The 20,051-nt window shown below is 39.9% G+C and overlaps 1 protein-coding gene across 3 annotated transcripts in view; it reads left to right on the plus strand.

Moving 5' to 3' along the window:
- stard13b (StAR-related lipid transfer (START) domain containing 13b) overlaps positions 1–20,051 on the plus strand; it is a 242,541-nt gene that overhangs the window by 21,337 nt on the left and 201,153 nt on the right. For 2 of the 3 annotated variants that reach the window (XM_034168385.1, XM_034168386.1), the window contains exons 3-4: positions 2,666–2,809; positions 3,783–3,908. In XM_034168385.1, coding sequence (XP_034024276.1) covers positions 2,666–2,809; positions 3,783–3,908 — 270 coding nt within the window. The remainder of the gene's footprint in view (positions 1–2,665; positions 2,810–3,782; positions 3,909–20,051) is intronic. The other variant, XM_034168387.1, reaches the window with a different exon arrangement.

The following is a 20,051-nucleotide window of genomic DNA, read 5'->3' on the forward strand; positions in this document are numbered from 1 at the left end:
AGTTGGAGCCAGATTGATAAAGAGTACTGTTTGTCACTCATTAAGTCCATGCCTCAGAGACTGCAAGCTGTTATAAAAGCCAGAGGTGGTGCAACAAAATACTAGTGATGTGTTGGAATGTTCTTTTGTTTTTCATGATTCCATAATTTTTTCCTCAGAATTGAGTGATTCCATATTTTTCCCTCTGCTTGGTCTAAAAAAGTAACTGCCCATTACTGACTGCCAAAATGTTTTTTTTCCTGATTTCTTATAGTGTTTCTTAAAGCCAGAAAGTTGCCATTTGAAATGACTTTAGTTTTGTGTCATGTCTGTGATCTGCTTTTTTTCTATAAAATTAAACAACTGAATGAACATCCTCCGAGGCCGGTGATTCCATAATTTTTGCCAGGGGTTTTAGCATGCTGTAGTTTTATTTTCATATTAAAATTTAATACCATGAAGTGTAAACCCATTCCACATGGAAGCCTGAAATTTACAACTTATATTTGATGTTATTAAAATAAAAAAAGTAGTAATTTGCAAAAGGGTGCCCAAATGATTGCATCCAAGATGAAAACACAATTCCAAGGAATACAACCCCTGGCAAAAATTATGGAATCACCGGCCTCGGAGGATGTTCATTCAGTTGTTTGATTTTGTAGACAAAAAGCAGATCACAGACATGACACAAAACTAAAGTCATTTCAAATGACAACTTTCTGACTTTAAGAAACACTATAAGAAATCAAGAAAAAAAGATTGTGGCAGTCAGTAACGGTTACTTTTTTAGACCAAGCAGAGGAAAAAAATATGGAATCACTCAATTCTGAGGAAACAATTATGGAATCACCCTGTAAATTTTCATCCCCCAAACTAACACCTGCATCAAATCAGATCTACTCGTTGACATTGACCCTATGTGTCTTTTTACAAGGAATGTTGTCGCAGTTTTTGCTCTATGGCAAGATGCATTATCATCTTGAAACATCCCCAAACATCCTTTCAATTGTCCAAAATATCAACGTAAACTTGTGCATTTATTGATGATGTAATGACAGCCATCTCCCCAGTGCCTTTACCTTACATGCAGCCCCATATCATCAATGACTGTGGAAATTTAAATGTTCTCTTCAGGCAGTCATCATTATAAATCTCATTGGAACGGCACCAAACAAAAGTTCCAGCATCATCACCTTGCCCAATGCAGATTCGAGATTCATCACTGAATATGACTTTCATCCAGTCATCCACAGTCCATGAATGTTTTTCCTTAGCCCATTGTAACCTTGTTTTTTTTCTGTTTAGGTGTTAATGATGGCTTTTGTTTAGCTTTTCTGTATGTAAATCCCATTTCCTTTAGGCGGTTTCTTACAGTTCGGTCACAGACGTTGACTCCAGTTTCCTCTCATTCGTTCCTCATTTGTTTTGTTGTGCATTTTTCGATTTTTGAGACATATTGTTTTAAGTTTTCTGTCTTGACGCTTTGATGTCTTCCTTGGTCTACCAGTATGTTTGCCTTTAACAACCTTCCCATGTTGTTTGTATTTGGTCCAGAGTTTAGACACAGCTAACTGTGAATAACCAACATCCTTTGCAACATTGCATGATGATTTACTCTCTTTTAAGAGTTTGATAATCCTCTCCTTTGTTTCAATTGACATCTCTCGTGTTGGAGCCATGATTCATGTCAGTCCACTTGGTGCAACAGCTCTCCAAGGTGTGTTCACTCCTTTTTAGATGCAGACTAACGAGCAGATCTGATATGATGCAGGTGTTAGTTTTGGGGATGAAAATTTACAGGGTGATTCCATAATTTTTTCCTCAGAATTGAGTGATTCCATATTTTTTTCCTCTGCTTGGTCTAAAAAAGTAACCGTTACTGACTGCCACAATCTTTTTTTCTTGATTTCTTATAGTGTTTCTTAAAGCCAGAAAGTTGCCATTTGAAATGACTTTAGTTTTGTGTCATGTCTGTGATCTGCTTTTTTTCTACAAAATTAAACAACTGAATGAACATCCTCAGAGGCTGGTGATTCCATAATTTTTGCCAGGGGTTGTAGTCGTACTACTGCTAATAATAATAATTTTAAAAGTACTATGAAATGTAGTTATAAAATGTTTTTCAACATCATAACAATTAAAAACAAATCTGTACATAGTGAAACCAATTAAAAAACACATGCATAAAAAGTTGTAAAACCATAATCATAAAACACAAGTAAAACAATCATGCAAAAAGAAGAAAATTTTAACTATAACCTTTAATACTTATTCATCTAATATCCATACAATAGTATGTTAAAAGAAGAAGAATAATGCCTTAAGTTACAAATTCTAAACGATGGCAAAAACTTACCCTAACCTGCATTGTTGAGCCTAACGGTGAATGTATCTGTGGTTTTAATGAGGTGACCTTGTGTAAAGTTTCACCTTAATACAAAAAGTTTTTGTCAAGACATCTCATACATATTTTTCACACAAACAGACAGATGCACACACAGAGTCAAGCAGTCCTGAGATGTGTTCTGCCTTCTACGATACAGGTACATACCCTGTAGTGTGCTGCCTTCTTTTTAACTGTGGGGACACACAGTCGATCTGCATCATATGAACACAGAGCACAGGAAGGGACATAAGGCTCCACAGATTTCTGTCCTAATTTCAGTAATTTTTTGTTTTCCTACAGGAGGATCCACAAGTCCACTCTTCTTGGTCAGCATCTATGATCCAGCTGATAATGAAACTTGACCAGCTTAATGTGGACATAGAGGAGGCGCTGAGTGTAAGCTCCTCCCCCACCAACACACCCAGCACCACCCGCAAGAAACAAGTAAGTGTCAAACTAACTTTTCTGATTAGCAATTTTCACAAGATGTTTAGCCCCATTTGCTAAGTTTCCCTTTAGCAGCTGTCCAGTGTTTGGAATGTGTGCACGCAGACACGGCTGATACTGTGCACATTCTTGCAAAGCACTTGCTGCATACTTGGTCATGCTTTTAAAATTCCTGAAATCAATTTACTTTATTTTGTTGAGAGGAAATCCCAGTGGAATTATAGGACCTGTTAGCAGCAGGTGTTCAACAGAATTATGTATTTACATTCAGACATTGTGAAGCATGTGAGGTGTGATGATATAATCAGTCTGCGACACTGTGGACTTATAGGACACATACTGACTTTCTGGCCTGAATCTGTTGCATGTTTGATTTCTGTGACAGCGGTGTCTGTAGTGGTTTAGCCGGGTCACAATGGAGCAGCGGGAACAGACAGCTATTGTGTGTTGGAGGTTACAACTAGAACCATGCAAAAGGGCTCTTCTCATGGTGGTGCATTTCATGAAATATCCAACTTGAGCTAGCATTCAGGAACAAAAGTGCTCTTTAGGGGTCCACATGTAAGTAGCACACAGAGAGTCTGTTGTGTGGATGCGAGTATGTATGATTTGGTTCATTAGGAATGGTCGAGAGGGAACTGCATGCCTCCCAGGCATCTGCATAACCATCCCAGGCATTCACCATTACCAGCTTTAACTAATGACGGCCAACTAGGCGAGACAAGACATTTTTACTGGGATATCTGACAAGGTCATAATCCTTGTCCTCTCAAACGACTGTCCACACATACAAGCTCCTTTGTCTGCCTCTGACAAGCTGCATCCAGAGTGGAGATTTCACTTCCCCAGCTCGTGACCTCAGCCTCTTGTTTTCTTTTTCCCCGGCCACCGCTGAGACCATCCTGTCCTTGTCTGTCCGGGCAGGACAGCGACGGAGCCAGACTTGATTGTCGCTGTGATGTTTTTGCAGTGGGGACACACACCAAAATCTACTTCAAACCAAGTCCCGATCGAAGGAGACGAATGCCGAAGACGATCCAGGCCTCCTGCTCATCTCATCTCCTCGGTGGGAACAAGAGGAAGAAGCAAGATGGCGGTACGTTTCTTTAAGAATCACGGCTTCCGACAACACCTTCTCTGAGTGACTGAGGAATCATACAGATTATGTTTCATTATGGATCATATGGTGTGCCAGTTCTCATCCTTACACATGTGAGCTGTGAAATTCCTCACAGTCAAAACCCACAACAGGATGCATACTTTTGCCACCTGGTTCAAATCTGCCTTCTGCATCTCTGCACGACTGCCATGACCTATTTGCTTCCTGCACTGCACAAAGTATTTCGCACGATTTCACTTTGTGCTGTTCACAAAAAGTTAGCACTCACCTTCCTGATGTTCCGATGTCAGGTGAATTTTTAATTGTTACAGTTGTGCTCAAAGGTTTACATTCCTTGGCAGAATTTTTATTTTTTGGCCATTTTTCAGAAATATGAATAACACAAAAACTTTTTTTTCTGCTCATGGTTGGTGGTTGGGTGAAGCCATTTATTGTCAAATAACGGTGTTTACTTTTTAAAATCACAATAACTGAAACTAACAAAATTATCCTGATCAAATGTTAACATACCCTGGTGATTTTGGGCTGACAACATGCGCACAAGTTGACACAAATGGGTTTGAATGGCTACAAAATATAGCATCCTCACCTGTGATCTGTTTGCTTGTAATCATTGTGTGTGTGTGTGTGTGTGTGTGTGTGTGTGTGTGTGTGTGTGTGTGTGTGTGTGTGTGTGTGTGTGTGTGTGTGTGTGTGTGTGTGTGTGTGTGTGTGTGTGTGTGTGTGTGTGTGTATAAAAGGTCAGCGAGTTCCTGGGCTTTTCACAGACCCTTGCTTCTTTCATCCTTTGCTGCACTGATGTTTCTGATTTCTGAGTTATGGGGAAATCAAAAGAACTGTCAAAGAAAAGGTAGCTGAATTGTATGAAACAGGAAAGGGATATAAAAAGATATCCAAGGGACTGAGAATGCCAATCAGCAGTGTTCAAACTCCAATTAAGAAATGGAAAATGAGGGATTCTGTTGGAACCAAATCACGGTCAGGTAGAACAACAGAAATTTCAGCAACAACTGCCAGGAAAATTGTTCAGGATGCAAAGAAAACTCACAAATAACTTAAATAGATAGCTCAAATACAGGACTCTCTGAAAAAAGTGGTGTGGTTGTTTCAAGATGCACAATAAGGAGGCACTTGAAGAAAAATGGGCTGCATGGTTGAATCACCAGAACAAAGCCATTACTATGCAAATGCCACAAAGTATCCCACTTGCAATACACCAAACAGCACAGTGAAGTCATTTGTAGTTATGAGACCAAAATTAAACTTTTTGGCACAACCATAAACATTACATTTTGAGAGAAATCAACAAGGCCTATGATGAAAGGTAAACCATGCCTACTGTGAAATATGGAAGTGGATCGCTGATGTTTTGGGGATGTGTGAGCTACAAAGGCACAAGAAACTTGGTCAAAATTGATGACAGGATGAATGCAGCATCTTATCAGAAAATACTGGTAGAAAATCTGCACTCATCACCCCAGAAGCTGCACATGGGACATACTTGGACATTCCAACATGACAACAATCCAAAATGCAAGGCCAAGTCAACCTGTCATTGGTTTCAGCAGAATAAAGTGAAGGTTCTGGAGTGGCCATCTCAGGCTTCTGACCTCAACATCATTGAGCCACTCTGGGGCTCAATGATGGAATTTACAAGAACTGGAGGCAAGAAGAATGAGCAGCTTTACCATCAGAGACAATAAAGAGCCTCATCCACAACTACCACAAAAGACTCCAAGCTGTCACTGATGTTAAAGGGGGCAATACATGGTATTAAGAACTGGGGCATGTAAACTTTTGATTTAGGGTCATTTGGATAGTTTCTGTTGTCATTATGATTTAAAAAGAGCAAACACAGTTGTTTGACAATAAAGGGCTTCATGGAGCTAAATCCAGGCCAAAAGTTTTGTAATCTGAAAACAAAAAAGATTGAAAAAAAAATTTTGAAACTGAAAATTCAATGTATGTTCTTGAATTTTATAATAATTTAAAAAGTATTATCAAAATAAAAATAAGTGTAAGATATATATTTTTCAGATTAAATAAATTTTTGATTCAGCTCTGTAATTATTTTGATCAAATGATTTAATTTCATTCATATTTCTTTTTTTCATCTTCAGATCTTTTTTCATTTTCAGATCTTATTTTTTCAGTTTCAAACTTTTGGCCCCGTTCTGGCGTGGGAGGGCGTGGCTTCGATTGAGAGGGGCGTGGAATTGTGAGTAACAGCAGAGCAGTCAGTCCTCACATGATATTGCTTTCAGGAAACGTGGGTACTTTGATAGATAATGACTTAACACTTTCTCTCCACTGTATTGTCTTGATACCTGTAAATAAAGTGATGCTAATGATGTCTATTACAAGTAATTCTAGACCACTCTTGGTCATTTTTGATGTTTAAAAACTGGAAAATATGCAAGATTGTAAAGTTTAACACCTATACCTAAAAAAACAATGTGTCCCAAATCTACACAAGACCGTGAACGCAGTGCAGCATCGCCGCATGAAAATGAGGCAGGTCGCTCATTTTACAGGCTGCCAGCAGTTATTGTCCATCAAGCAGTGAAGTGTTACAAGCTTTCTAAGTGACACACAGAGAGACCTGGCTCAACAGATCTGAAGGAAGCATTAATATAGACAGAACCAAGCAGACCGCCCGTAAATCCAAATCCAGAGCCACCCGGAAGAGCGCTCCGGCTACCGGCGGCATTAAGAACCCTCACCATTACAGGCCCAGCACTGTGGCACTCCGCCGCTACCAGAAATCCACCGAGCTGCTGATCCGCAAGCTGCCCTTCCAGCACCTGGTGAGAGAAATCACTCAGGACTTCAAGACTGACCTTCGCTTTCAGAGCTCCGCTGTGATGCTCTGCAGGAGGCCGGCAAGGCTGACCTGGTCAGCAGCTTGCAGATCGGCAGCTCGGTGAATTTCTGGTAGCGGTGGATCTCTCTCAGCGCCTCAGTGCTGGGCCTGTAACAGTGAGGCTTCTTCACACTGCCGGTAGCCGGAGTGCTCTTCCGGCTTTGGCTTTGGATTTACGGCAGTCTGCTTGGTTCTGGTCACATTAAGTTTACGCTGTGAAACTGCCGGCCACTTTGTTACATCGTCATTAAATTCACTATCCGGTACAACATACGGATCCACTGAACCAACTGCTACACATCGGTCACAATAAACAGCTTTATCTCGAGGGTTTAAAGCCTCGTAATAAGCTTTCATTCTCTCTATTTTCTTTCACGCACCAGCCGCATAGTAATCCCCGATGGAGACTGGAGCAGAGTCATTATCTATCAAAGTACTCACGTTTCCTGAAAGCAACATCATGTGAGGACTGATTGCTGTGCTGTCACTCACAATTCCATGCCCCTCTCAATCGAAGCCACGGCCTCATACACCAGAACGGGGCCAAAAGTTTGAAACTGAAAAAATAAGATCTGAAAGTGAAAAAAAAAGATCTGAAGATGAAAAAAATAAATATGAATGAAAATAAATTATTTGATTAAAATAATTACAGAGCTGAATCAAAAATATATTTAAACTGAAAAATATATATCTTACACTTATTTTTATTTTAATTCTACTTTTTAAATCATTATAAAATTCAAGAACAAACATTGAATTTTCAGTTTCAAAATTTATTTTTACATGCAAACTATTGTGCACAATTGTAAATGATCAAACTGAATGCTTTGATTGTTTCCTTTTAGTCTTTGTTGTTGAACAGTGTTGAATGGTCCTTTATTTTTAGCTACTAAGTTTGTTGTCCATCCAGTATTTTATCATCCAATTGCATCATATCTGTCAATTAATAGAGACACCTGCTCAATGACACTATCTTGAGAATCTATAGCGTACCATCTAAAGCGCTGGATACAAATCCATTTTGGTCATGTTCAAGTCCTTGTCACAACCTCATGTAAACTGAGTGCCAAGGTGACCGGAATGGGGTTGGATTTGTCCAGTTCTGTCGATATACATAGGTATTTTGTAGGTATATCATTAAATCAACCAGTCACTTGTCAAACCACTTCCCTGCACACTGTTTTAGGTTGTTGTTTTATTTTTTTATTATTCTTCATGTGCAATTCAGTTTCATGTTCCTTTTCTAGTGTACTGGACTCTGTGTGTAGATTGTACTTGTGTTGTGAACCCACTTATGTAAGGTGCATCTGAATATCGGGTGTTTAAATTCCACAAACCAATTACTCATTTTTAGAACTGGATTTTGGTGGTGTAAAGTACAAATGGTGTCTGGTGAGGGACAACAGGAATGTGCCAGATTTGCATTTGACCACATCTCATTTTCTGACCAGACTTGTTCATGGATGCACCAATTAGCAGAAATGGAGCTGTGATCTAGAGGACACAGGTGCTGGGTATGATAATGACAACAGTGATGATTATAAACTAGTAATGATTACCGTGTCCCACTTAGCACCAAGTGAAAGATATGGCCAAAGTGCTGTTAATGTGACTGATTGACAATGACTCAAGTGCTGAACTCACACTGATTATTCATCTTTTTGCAAGAGATTTTCTTAAATGTTCATATCAGTTTCCAAATAATATAATCATGGAGTGAAAATGTAATCACGTATTTAACCCTCAAGCAACCGAATGGGGTCATTTATGACCCTGGGCAAATATTCTTGTGCACCATTTTCCTAATTTTAACCTGAAAAAAGTTTCCTACCATGGATTTGTTAATCTATTTGTCTTGCATTTGTTCACAGAATTTTGCAAGGATTGGACAATCCGTGCAGCAAATATAATCCAAACTTGTGCAGGATCACTTATGACCCGAGGGAGATATATGAGATTTTAAACATTATAGTGTCAGATGGTATTGTAATTTGCTAACTCTAATCATTATATTTTTACTGTTTTGTGGGGAAACATGGCCAACAGATCTAGAATAGCAAGATTTACAGCTGCACAAGCATTGAGACTGATTCTTGATGCCCAGAGTGAGGATAAAAAGGATGATGGACAGTGAGAGTGAAATAAATATGAAGAACCCTAAAACAATCATTCATATAGAAATATTCCAACATAAAGTGAATTTGGGTTATAAACAACCCCACTTGGCTATATTAGTCGCTAAAATGGCTTGGTCGCTTGAGGGTTAATGTATAAGTTACATGGGCGGCATCAGAGGGGCACTAGGGAGTGCGAGAACTCCCTCTGGATTACTCATAGCCCCTCCTGTCCCCCAAAAATTCCTCATTTATTATTTTAATTTAATGTCATCCCATATTTTTAAGGCCTTGTCCACACTGAAACTGAACGTCTACAATACAGTCTTTTTCTTTGTCATTTTCAAAAAGTGTTCCATTCAAGAAGTATCTCTGTTGTCACAGATCCAGTGAAACCGTGTGAAAATGCTGTAGTACACATGCCAGGCCTGTATGTAGCGCTGTAACACTTCTACAAAAAATGGAGAAGACGATGTGGGGCTAATTAATATAGCAACAGACGCTAAAACTTTACAAGGCGGTACACATATTTAATAAAGTCGTTTAATCTGACCTGTTGCCAGAATTCGTCATCACAGATGAAAATTGTTCTTCACATGAAACCTTTGTTTTGGAAGATGACGTCTGGAAATGCGTTAATTCGTTATGATGGAAGTTACTTGTAAAAGTTTTTTTTAAGGTTTTTTAAGGATTTTTAAAGATGTCCCTCAGCATCTGTTTGCTCTGCTCTGGGTGAGTGTCTCAGACAGCTGGAGGACATCAGCACTTTGTCCCACCACCAACAAGAAGAAAAAAACAATAATACACTAAATTAGGCTATTAAATTACACTGTTAACAACATGTTACAGAAGCAGGGTGATGACATCATCCTTTCACTTTTCCACAGTAAGACACTTCTGGCATTTTCAGACTTATGTGATTAGATAAATATTTCACTCATAAAGAAAATGATCATTCATCAACAGAACTGATTATTTTAGACAAAATGAGTGTAACGTGACGTTCAATGACATCATGTTCAGCAATGTCATGATAATAATAATAATAATAATAATAATAATAATAATAATAATAATAATAATAATAATAAATTTCATTTATAATGCACCTTTTATGAATAAAAATCTCAAAGTGCTCCAGGAAAAAAAAAAAACAAGGATAAATAAGAGAATAAAAAACAGAAAATCTTAAGATAAAAATGGTCAGCATACAATGATACAATGAAATACAATGAAACCAAAATAAAATACTAAAATCGAATAAAAAGACTAAGATGCAACAGATTCAAATTATTGAGACCTGTGATAGGCCTGTCTAAACAGGTATGCTTTGAGGCTTTTTTAAAAGATTCCACAGTTTGTGGAGCCCTCAGATGGTCAGGGAGGGAGTTCCAAATATGAAGGGCAGCTGAACACAAGGCCCTTTCTCCCATGGTGTGAAGTTTGGTGTGAGGGAGATGGAGAAGATTAGTGTTGTATGAACAGAGGGAACGGGAGGATGTGTGGGGAGTGAGGAGGTCTTTGAGGTATATGGGGGAGCATTGCCATGGATGCATTGGTGGGTGATGAAAGCAATCTTAAAATTGATTCTGTAGGTAATGGGGAGCCCGTGAAGGTTATGGAGTATACGTAGGTGTAATGTGTTCCTGTTTACGTACTCTCATCAGAGTTCTAGCTGCACTGTTTTGAATGAAGGTTTGAAGGTTTTTTCCAGAGATCCCAAAGAGCAGGGAGTTACAGTAGTCAAGCCTAGAGGAGACATAGGCATGGACAAGTTTTTCCAGCATCAATGATGATGTCATACTGTAGTGAGTGTAGTTTCAAGTTGTTGAAATGGTTCAGTTTTTGCTGCCAAAATATACATGAGTGGAATTGGAAAGAAGTGAAGTCTGTGTCACCTAAAGAATGACCTGAGGAACAGCAGAAGGCACAGACAAACCAGTGACTCCTGGCAATTACTCCTCAGAGATCACAGCCTCTGTACAGCAACCAAATCATTGATGCTTTTGCTCTTAACCACAACAAAGTGGTAAAGTTATGAAGAAATCAATGGTAGGTGAAAGAATATTTTTTTTTCCTCTACCTGCTGTTTGCATTTTTCCCTGAGGCTACAGGCTACATTTGTAGGTCTGTGAATATTTGTATTGAACAGTAGTCTAGGTTTGTGTGTGATTTTGGTCATTCTGTATGTCATTAGTGACTGTTGCAGATGAGAATATGGCTGTGTGTACAAATGCCCATGAATGTGGCAAAAGTGTAGCAGAGAGCCATCGTGACACATGAGCCCATAGCACACTCATAGCACCTGCAGAAATAAATCTCTGGAGCCGCCACTGATAAGTTATCCTTTCTGGTATCACACACACAATCCCCTCAACATTTGATTTATTCCAAATTCAGTACACACACCATCTGCAAATATTTGAAGTTTGTGTTGGAAATACTGTCAGTGTAACTGTTATTCACCAAACAGGACTCAGTGCTCTTGGGCAAAGTATACAAATGGTTGTAGTGTTTTGCACAATATGGCATAAAATTCAAAATGTTTCTGTGCGGTGGCACAGTAGGTTTGTGGTTCATCTTGTTGCCTCACAGCAGTAAGGTCCTGGGACTGCTTTCCACCTGCCTGGTCCTTTCTGGGTGGAGTTTGCATGTTCTCATGCAGATTAGTTGAACTGGTGTGAGTGACAGTGAGAATGTGTTTGTCTATGTATATATGTGGACCTGTGAGAGACTGCCATCCTGTCCAGGGTGTACTCTATCACAATATGACCACTGGGATAGGCTCCAGCTGCCCCAATGACCCTTAATTGGAATAAACGGATATAGAAAATGAATGTTTCTATGTAATTTTTTACTTAGCCTTGTTCTTGGGTCACAGCACTACTCCAATCCAGTACAGTACACAGGATCTGGCTTGGTTGGGGTAAACATTTCCAGGTCCTCTTATGTGTAGGGTATTAGCAGATGTGGACAGACCAGCAGGTGTCCCATTGTCTGTTCCTCCCCACAGTCACACACAGTTTGTCTGCCCTCACTTTATCACTATTTTTGCATAAGGGCTTTGCATTGCCGGGTCCCTTCCCAATGGCAGTTCGACATGACCAGACAGGCCATGTATTTATATGAAACAATACTATCAAGGGTATTGCATTGATAGACTGACTTGTGGGTGTTTGCCAGCCGCACACCCTGCCAACACATCCTCAGCTGTTCCTCTGCATCTTTATTTGTTGAAGGCTAAAAATTAAGGTCTCCTGTGGATAATGAGGATGTTGACCAATTATGAACAGGTTAGGTGTGTGTATATTCATTAAAATGCGAAACTCTATAAAGTTTCCAAAAACAGACGAGGGGTCAGCAATGGGGCAGAGATGTCCTTTTCGATCTCCTCTTACACGAACGAGAATGTGATGCGCATGGAATCACTGTCTCACAGTTCTAAGAATAAACCGACTGACCGTGTGAGCCAGTACAGCCTGCTCCAACAGCAAGCAGGGGATTTGGATCTGGAAGTATATCGACTAAAGAGTTTAGGGTTTTTATTTGTTTGGGTTTTGGCACCTGCTTGACAAGGCTTTACACAAGCCTGAATACGTATGAGCTCTGAAAATTGGAACGCTCTTCATATGTCTTCCAATCTGTACTGCACATCCTGCACACAGAGCCGACCTGAAATGGAATGTGTTGTGCGCATTAAGATCAGAACGGCCACCAGAGGGAGCTAGTGCAACCATGCTGTTTGTTCACACTTAAATGTGATTCTCGACTTGCCACTTAAAGAAAAAGTAGAATTTTTAAATTGAATTATAAATACCATGATTCAATCCAAAAACGTGTTGGTATAAGTGACCTTTGACCTTGATCTTGACCTTAAAAATGTATTTATTTTGCATTTATTTCTTTTTCTGTCTTTTAGCAGGATTACGTCAAAAGTACTGCATGGATTTTTATTAGATTTTCACAACAGATAGATATTAGGCCACGGAAGACTCCATTAAATGTTGGAGGTGATCTGGATCTGGATTCTGGATCAAGTTTTCACTTTATATAGGCTTTGAAGGATTACGTCAAAACAGCTTCACAGATTCTCACAGAATTTGCACCACAGATAGATATTAGGCCATGGAAAACTCATGGTTTAGTATTTTGCAACATCTTGATCAGTCGGATCATTCTGGATCAGTATGCAATTATAGCCTTATGTTGTGGAATCTACATCCAGGTAAAGTCCGGGTCACGATGTGAATCACATATATTTTACTTTCAGTCCTCGTCAACCCTTGGCAGATGTCAGAAATCTCTGATTGCTCTTGTTTCTTTTGTTTTGAGTTGATTTTGTCTAGGAATTAATGAAATTCTTTTTTAAGGAATTCTACTTCTGATCACTATAGCAACTGAAAAACAGTAGACTGACAATTATTGACATGCTTCATTTGAAAATGAAGACAAGAGTCTGGTAGATTCTGTTCCATCTGGATCAGTGTGTTATCAAGCTGGGGAGACAGGGGTTGCTTGTCACCATTTTTATTACAGCCACACAAGAAGATGTTGTGATGTGTTGACATGAGATATTTGGCCTGATATCCTGATAACTTTACAGTGGAACACACACAACATATTGAGGTGTGGAGATATTTTATCATTCTTATGGATCAGAGTAATTTTTCATGTTGTTTTTGTATTAAAAACTTGATTATTATTCTTTCAGGTTCTATTCCCACTTATTCCAATTAAGGATCACAGAGAGCTGGAGCCTTTGCCAGCAGTCAGTGTGCACATGGGCACAATTTGGTGGGGGATAGGGGGGACATGTCTCCCCCCACCTTTTCAACCAGGGGGGACAGAATATGGTACGTCCCCCCCCACCTTCTGACATACGAGGTCTATTAGAAAAGTATCCGACCTTATTATTTTTTCAAAAACCATATGGATTTGAATCACGTGTGATTACATCAGACATGCTTGAACCCTCGTGGGCATGCGAGAGTTTTTTCACGCCTGTCGGTTACGTCATTCGCCTGTGGGCAGTCTTTGAGTGAGGAGTCGTCCACCCGCTCGTCGATTTTTTTCATTGTTTAGGAATGGCTCAGAGACTGTTGCTTTGTTTGATAAAATTTTTTTCAAAACTGTAAGGCACAACTGAGTGGACACCATTCAATAAATTCAGCTGGTTTTCGGTAAAAATTTTAACGGCTGATGAGAGATTTTGGTCTGGTAGTGTCGCTTTAAGGACGGTCCACGGCGCCTGACGGCGATCTGCGCTTCGAGGCGGCAGCGTCTCGCCGTTTCAAGTTGAAAACTTCCACATTTCAGGCTCTGTTGACGCAGTAAGTCATCAGAGAACAGAGAACTTTCAGAAGAAGTCGGCATGAGGAGTTTATTCGGACATTCCATTGTTAACGGTCATTTTGTAATGAAAGAACGTGCGGGCAGAGTCGCATGTCGGGCTGGACCCGACCGCGGGGGGTCGCGGCAGGAAAAACACCTCCGTTGGAAATCTTAACGGGCAAGTTGGAACATGCCCAAGCTGTTAAACAATTTCTCAGTTACTCACTTGTTGAAAGCCATTAAAAGCCGCCTGAATTCTACAAATGGTTTTCAACACGGAGGTGTTTTTCCTGTCGCGGCGCACACAGATTTGCCGAGTCGTCACGGAAACGACTCGGCGAATTTGCGCGTACGTCTTTCATTAAAAAAATGTCCTTAAACAGTGGAATGTCTGCATAAATTCCTCATGCCGGCCTCTTCTGAATCTTCTCTGTTCTCTCACGATGTCCTGGGTGAATTAAGCCTTAAATTAGGATGTTTTCAGCTCGAAACAGGCCGACGACAGCGCCTGGAAGCGCTGCAGGACGTCCCGCTCCATGGGAAGTCCTTACACTGACAGAAACACCCCATAATCTCTCATCAGCCGTTAAACTTTTCACAGAAAACCAGCTTAATTTCTCGAATAGTGTCCACTCGGATATTCCTCACAGGTCCAGAAAAAATTTTGATAAAGCAACGCGCGCCGTCTCGAGCAGCGTGTGAAACAAAGGAATTCAGCCGAGAGGGCGGGACCACATCTCACTCAAGGCCGGCCCACAGGGAAATGACGTCACCGACACGCGTGAAAAAACTCACGCATGCGCACGAGGGTTCAAGCATGATTGGTGTAATCGCATGTCATTCAAATCCATATAGTTAAAAAAAAAAAATAAAAGGGTCGGTTTATTATCTAAGAGACCTCGTATATGTGTACTTGAAACATGCTATGCCAGTCTTATGTGCAAACCATGTCAGTCTTATGTGCAAAACCATGTCAGAATACTATCTTTGTTTCTGCAAGTTTGTATTTTTAGCAGCATTGACTTGTTTACAACACCTGTTTCTTGTTTGTCACATTTGGAATTTTCTGGGACTGCATTTGCCCAGATTTGAAACCAAAAATAGTTGCCTCTAGGGACTAGTGTCTACACATAAGTATCAATGGACCATATGCTAATTTACTAAATTCTGAAAGTTAGAAAAGGAAATCAGAAAAGCTATCTGGGACCTCAGAAAGCCCATCTGCAATTATTGCTTGATCTCCAAAATCAGTCTATGCAAGTGAAATTATGTTCAGTATGAGTGTTGTCATTAGTGCCACTTCAAAAATTAAATTCATGATAAGCAATTTATCCTAAACGTATGATCTGTTGTTTTTTCAAACTTATGCAAAAACAAATCTTGAGGAGAAAAAAAAAATACAGTATGCGATAGTTAATCATTAAGAGCCTGTTCTTTCATATTTATGAATACATTTTACCACATTGCAGTTGTCTTTTTAATGAAAACTCAAGCTATCATTCATATCATATCATTTTTGAGTTCTACAAATGTGGTGATACCTTATTTACACCAGGATGTTAATAAAATCAATGCTGCCTATTCTCAGAATAAAGTACTTATATCCACAGTTTCAAATTGCATAAGTCAAATGGTGTCCACTTTATGGTCTTCTCAAAACATTAAAATTACTGTTCTGGATGCTCAGAATGCATCTGAGCTTATCTAGAAATCATTGGCTTCTGGCGGCCTAAAGCGGCCCCCAGACCCCCGGCCTATGGGCTTCGGCCCTGCAGGCCTCGCACTTTGTCCCCCCCAATTTCTAGTTCTAAATTGCGCCCTTTAGTGTGCAAGAGGCGTGGTGTACCCTGGACAGGATGCCAGTCAACCATAGGGCCAAAATGTAGAGAGAGATAAATACATTCACAGACAATTTAAAGTTTCTAGTTCACCTAACCTGCATGTGTTTGGAAGTGGGAGGAAAGAAGAGCACACAGAGGAAAGAAACCCAAGCAACACAAGGAGAACATGCTGCACACAGAAAGGACCAGATGGAAAGTGATCCCACAACCTTCTCTTAATAGTGCTTAACACTAAGCACACATGCTGCCCTGCAGATTATAAGTCATTTAAAAATCACTTATTAAACAGCCAAAGGTAATGCCTTTCATCCACATCATGCTATGGAATTTGGAGACAAGCACCAACAGACAGCCTATATAAGGATAGAGAACTGAAAGTGTTCTCAGGCACAGCCTCCAAACAAACCTCAAACTACTGTGTCAGCCATTATTGCTGGTTTTGGTGCCTTGCAAGAGTCTGAATTTTCAAATCTGAATAGGTGTTCTTTTTTCTCTCTTTTCCCCTATTCAAGAAGATGCGTTACCAAGAAGTCAGTTTCCTAGAATTTTGACTTTCTTCCTCTGATTTTTGTTAGGAAAATCTGCAGTTATTTTTTTATCCAGAATTCCAGCCATTTGATCTACAGTTTCCTCTTTGTCCTCCCAAAAAGTTAACATAATATTCTCTACAGCTTTGTTACGTAGACCAGCTTTGTCTGAGGTCAAATGTTCAGATCAGATTTGATGTAAATGTTGCAGAAATCACTTACTGTAAGTTAAAATTGATACACATGGTGCCATGGGTTAATTAAAGTGGGCTCTGCATATGTGGATATGTGGATCCTAAAAGCTCCATTATAATCACAGAAATTACACAGATCAGATGAAATTCAAATTTAAACGGCACTTTTAGCCACTTTAATACATTGCATTCAGAAAGTATTCACAGCACTTTTTCCACATTTTATGTTCCAGGCTTATTCCAAAATAAAGTAAATTCATGTTTTTCCTCAAACTTCTTCTCACAACACCCCATAATGACAACATTTTTAAATTTTTTGCAAATTTGTTAAAAATAAAAAAAACTAAGAAATCATGTGTGCATAAGAATTCACACCCTTTGCTCAATACTTTGATGCGCCTTTGTCAGCAATTACAGCCTCAAGTCTTCTTAAATATGATACCACAAGCTTGGAGCACCTATCTTTGGGCAGGTTTGTCCATTCCTCATTACAGCATCTCTCAAGCTCCATCAGGTTGGACAGGAGCGTCGGTGCACAGCCATTTTCAGATCTCTCCAGAGATGTTCAATCAGATTCAGAAATGGGTTCTGGCTGGGCCACTTAAGGACATTCACAGAGTTGTCCTGAAGCCATTCCTTTAATATCTTGGATGTGTATTTAGGGTCATTGTCTTGCTCAAAGATGAACCGTCGTCCCAGTCTGAGGTCAAGAGCGCTCTGGAGCAGGTTTTCATCCAGGATGTCTCTACGTTGATGCATTCATCTTTCCCTCAATCCTAACTAGTCTTCCAGTTCCTGCTGTTCCTTTGAGATTACTCGCTTCTAAAGAAAGAGTTTGACTTTTGTTCTAAGTTAAACTCTTTACACATCACTGAAAATGCTGCAGAAAAGACATACAATCAACATGCATTCAAAATCTTGCAAAAAGAGATTTCTGTATCTAAGATTAAAAGTATTTTACCAAGCTTATGATCTCTAACTGTTAACCGCTGGCACTGCTGTAATAGAATCAACTGCACATACTGTGTATGTATGTATTTTTACACTTTGAGCACATCACACATTATAAACCTGTTATTTTTGTTGTGTAAACTGGAGCAGCAGACACACACTTTTCATATCTGTGGAGGCTTGGTGTCCACCTAATTGCTGTGTTCTGGTATTGCTGACCAGAGACGTACACGTACACACCATGAGGACGTGATGCTTTCACGTTCAGAGCTTCCACTTGTGTAGCTGTCCTGTTGAGTCTCAGGGTTTGTTTTATCTGTGCCGCGACAGCAGCGAGCACTCACCCACACAAAGCCGTCACACCACATAAACATCCTCACCTCTCCAACAACAGGTCTGAAAGGGAGTCTGTGCTTTTCCTTACATGCACAAAGTCACACTTCCTGACCTGCAACCTTTGACTCCTGCGAGGGAACCGCAGTGATTTGTGCCTAAAGTGGGTCAAACCCCAAGATATATTTATGGAGACTCTATTTGATGTTTTGTCAAATCAGAACATCTCTGCTGGGGACCAACCAGCATTGTGGTTTTAGAGTGCCAGAACATTTTCAAAACTGGGTCTGAGTCTGGTCTGTAGAGGCTAATTTATCAGATCTGTCATATTTACAGAAACCGGCCTGTCTCCGTTTCTTCAACAGCACAGATATGTGCTATATGTTGGGCGCAAGCAATAACATCTCGCTCTGTGTCTGTAGATAAAATGCAGCCTTTGAATTTGGGTATCAACATGTTTAAACATGAGGAAATTCTGCCAGGTTGTGTGAAATATCACAGTCAATAATCAGGGACACATCAGTGAGTGCAGGCCGTAGTTTTTACAGGCTCCATGCATCTCTTGCTCCTTCCATCTGATGCATACAGTACAAGTTCAGTGGTTTGGACACATTTTCCCATTCATTCGAATAGGAAAATGTGTCCAGACTTTTGACTTGTAGTGTACATGGCCACAGATCATGATTTGTGGCCCTTCTCACTAGGCTGTATATCCAGAATTGGTTACAAGGTATCTGTAACCCCCCTGACCCATGACCAAAAGGTATACTGTATTGTCTGGAGTAAAAGTCACACTGGAGTGTAAATCACAACTTTTTTTCAGTATTATCAGCTCATTCATTTGGGATTTTTGTACATTGTTGAAGTGTACATTTTATTATTGGCATTTATTATTTTATTATTGGAGTTTAGTGCTTGTGTTTGTGTAGTGCTTTGATTCCCGTGAAAGTCCTATATAAATACTTACTAGTTAATAGTAATTATTATTATTATGAATTGCAAACTCATGGCAGCATGGTGGCTTAGTGGTTAGCACTGTTGCCTCACAGCAAGAAGGCTGTGTGATCAATTCCCACCTGTGGCATTTCTGTGTGGACTTTTCATCTTCTCCCTGTCTTTGCATGGGTTTCCTCCGGGTGTTCAGGCTTCCTTCCACATCCAAAGACATGCAGGTTAGGTGGATTAGAAACTTCAAATTGATCGCAGGTGTGCGTGTGGGTGTGAATGTGTTTTGTCTGTCTATCTATGTGTGGACCTGTGATGGACTGGCGTCCTGTCCAGGGTGTTACCCTCCTTCGCGCCCTATGACTGCTGGGATAGTCCCCCATCCCCATATGTACAGTAAATGTTATTTTGGTTTTCTGTTTCCTGTTTCTTCAGCTTTGTGAAAACTTTGGAAAAACCTTGATTTGACGCTATATAAATGAAATAAATTGAATTTCCCCCACAGGGAAGTGCTGCAGAACAATTCATAGTAACAGAGACAACATACAAAATACAAATGGAAAAAAAAACACAACAAAACAAATAAATGAGAAAGACATAGCATTTTGTTGAATGAAGGGAGATAAAAGTAATTTACAAAAAGCCTTGGATATTGTTACGGTTGTGATGGCAGGTTATTATTGTGATGGTGACATGACAGCTTTACCCTAACCTTATCTTTAACCTTAACAGCCCAAATAACCCAAATTTTCCAGAGATATATGAGGTCTGTTAGAAAAGTATCAGACCTTTTTATTTTTTGCAAAAACCTGATGGATTTTAATCACGTGTGCTTGCATCATCCAACCTTGAACCTTCCTGCCCATGCGTGAACTTTTTCACGACTGTCGATTGCGTCATTTGCTGGTAAGCAGCCTTTGTGTGAGGATTGTGCAGCACGCTCAGCGGATTTTCATTTCAAGGAAAAAGACGGAGCGACTGGAGCAGCGCCGCATCAAATTTTGCCAGAAACTGGGTGAC

The sequence above is a fragment of the Thalassophryne amazonica genome, chromosome 4 (genome assembly GCF_902500255.1).
Source record: "Thalassophryne amazonica chromosome 4, fThaAma1.1, whole genome shotgun sequence".
NCBI classification, from domain to species: Eukaryota; Metazoa; Chordata; class Actinopteri; order Batrachoidiformes; family Batrachoididae; genus Thalassophryne; species Thalassophryne amazonica.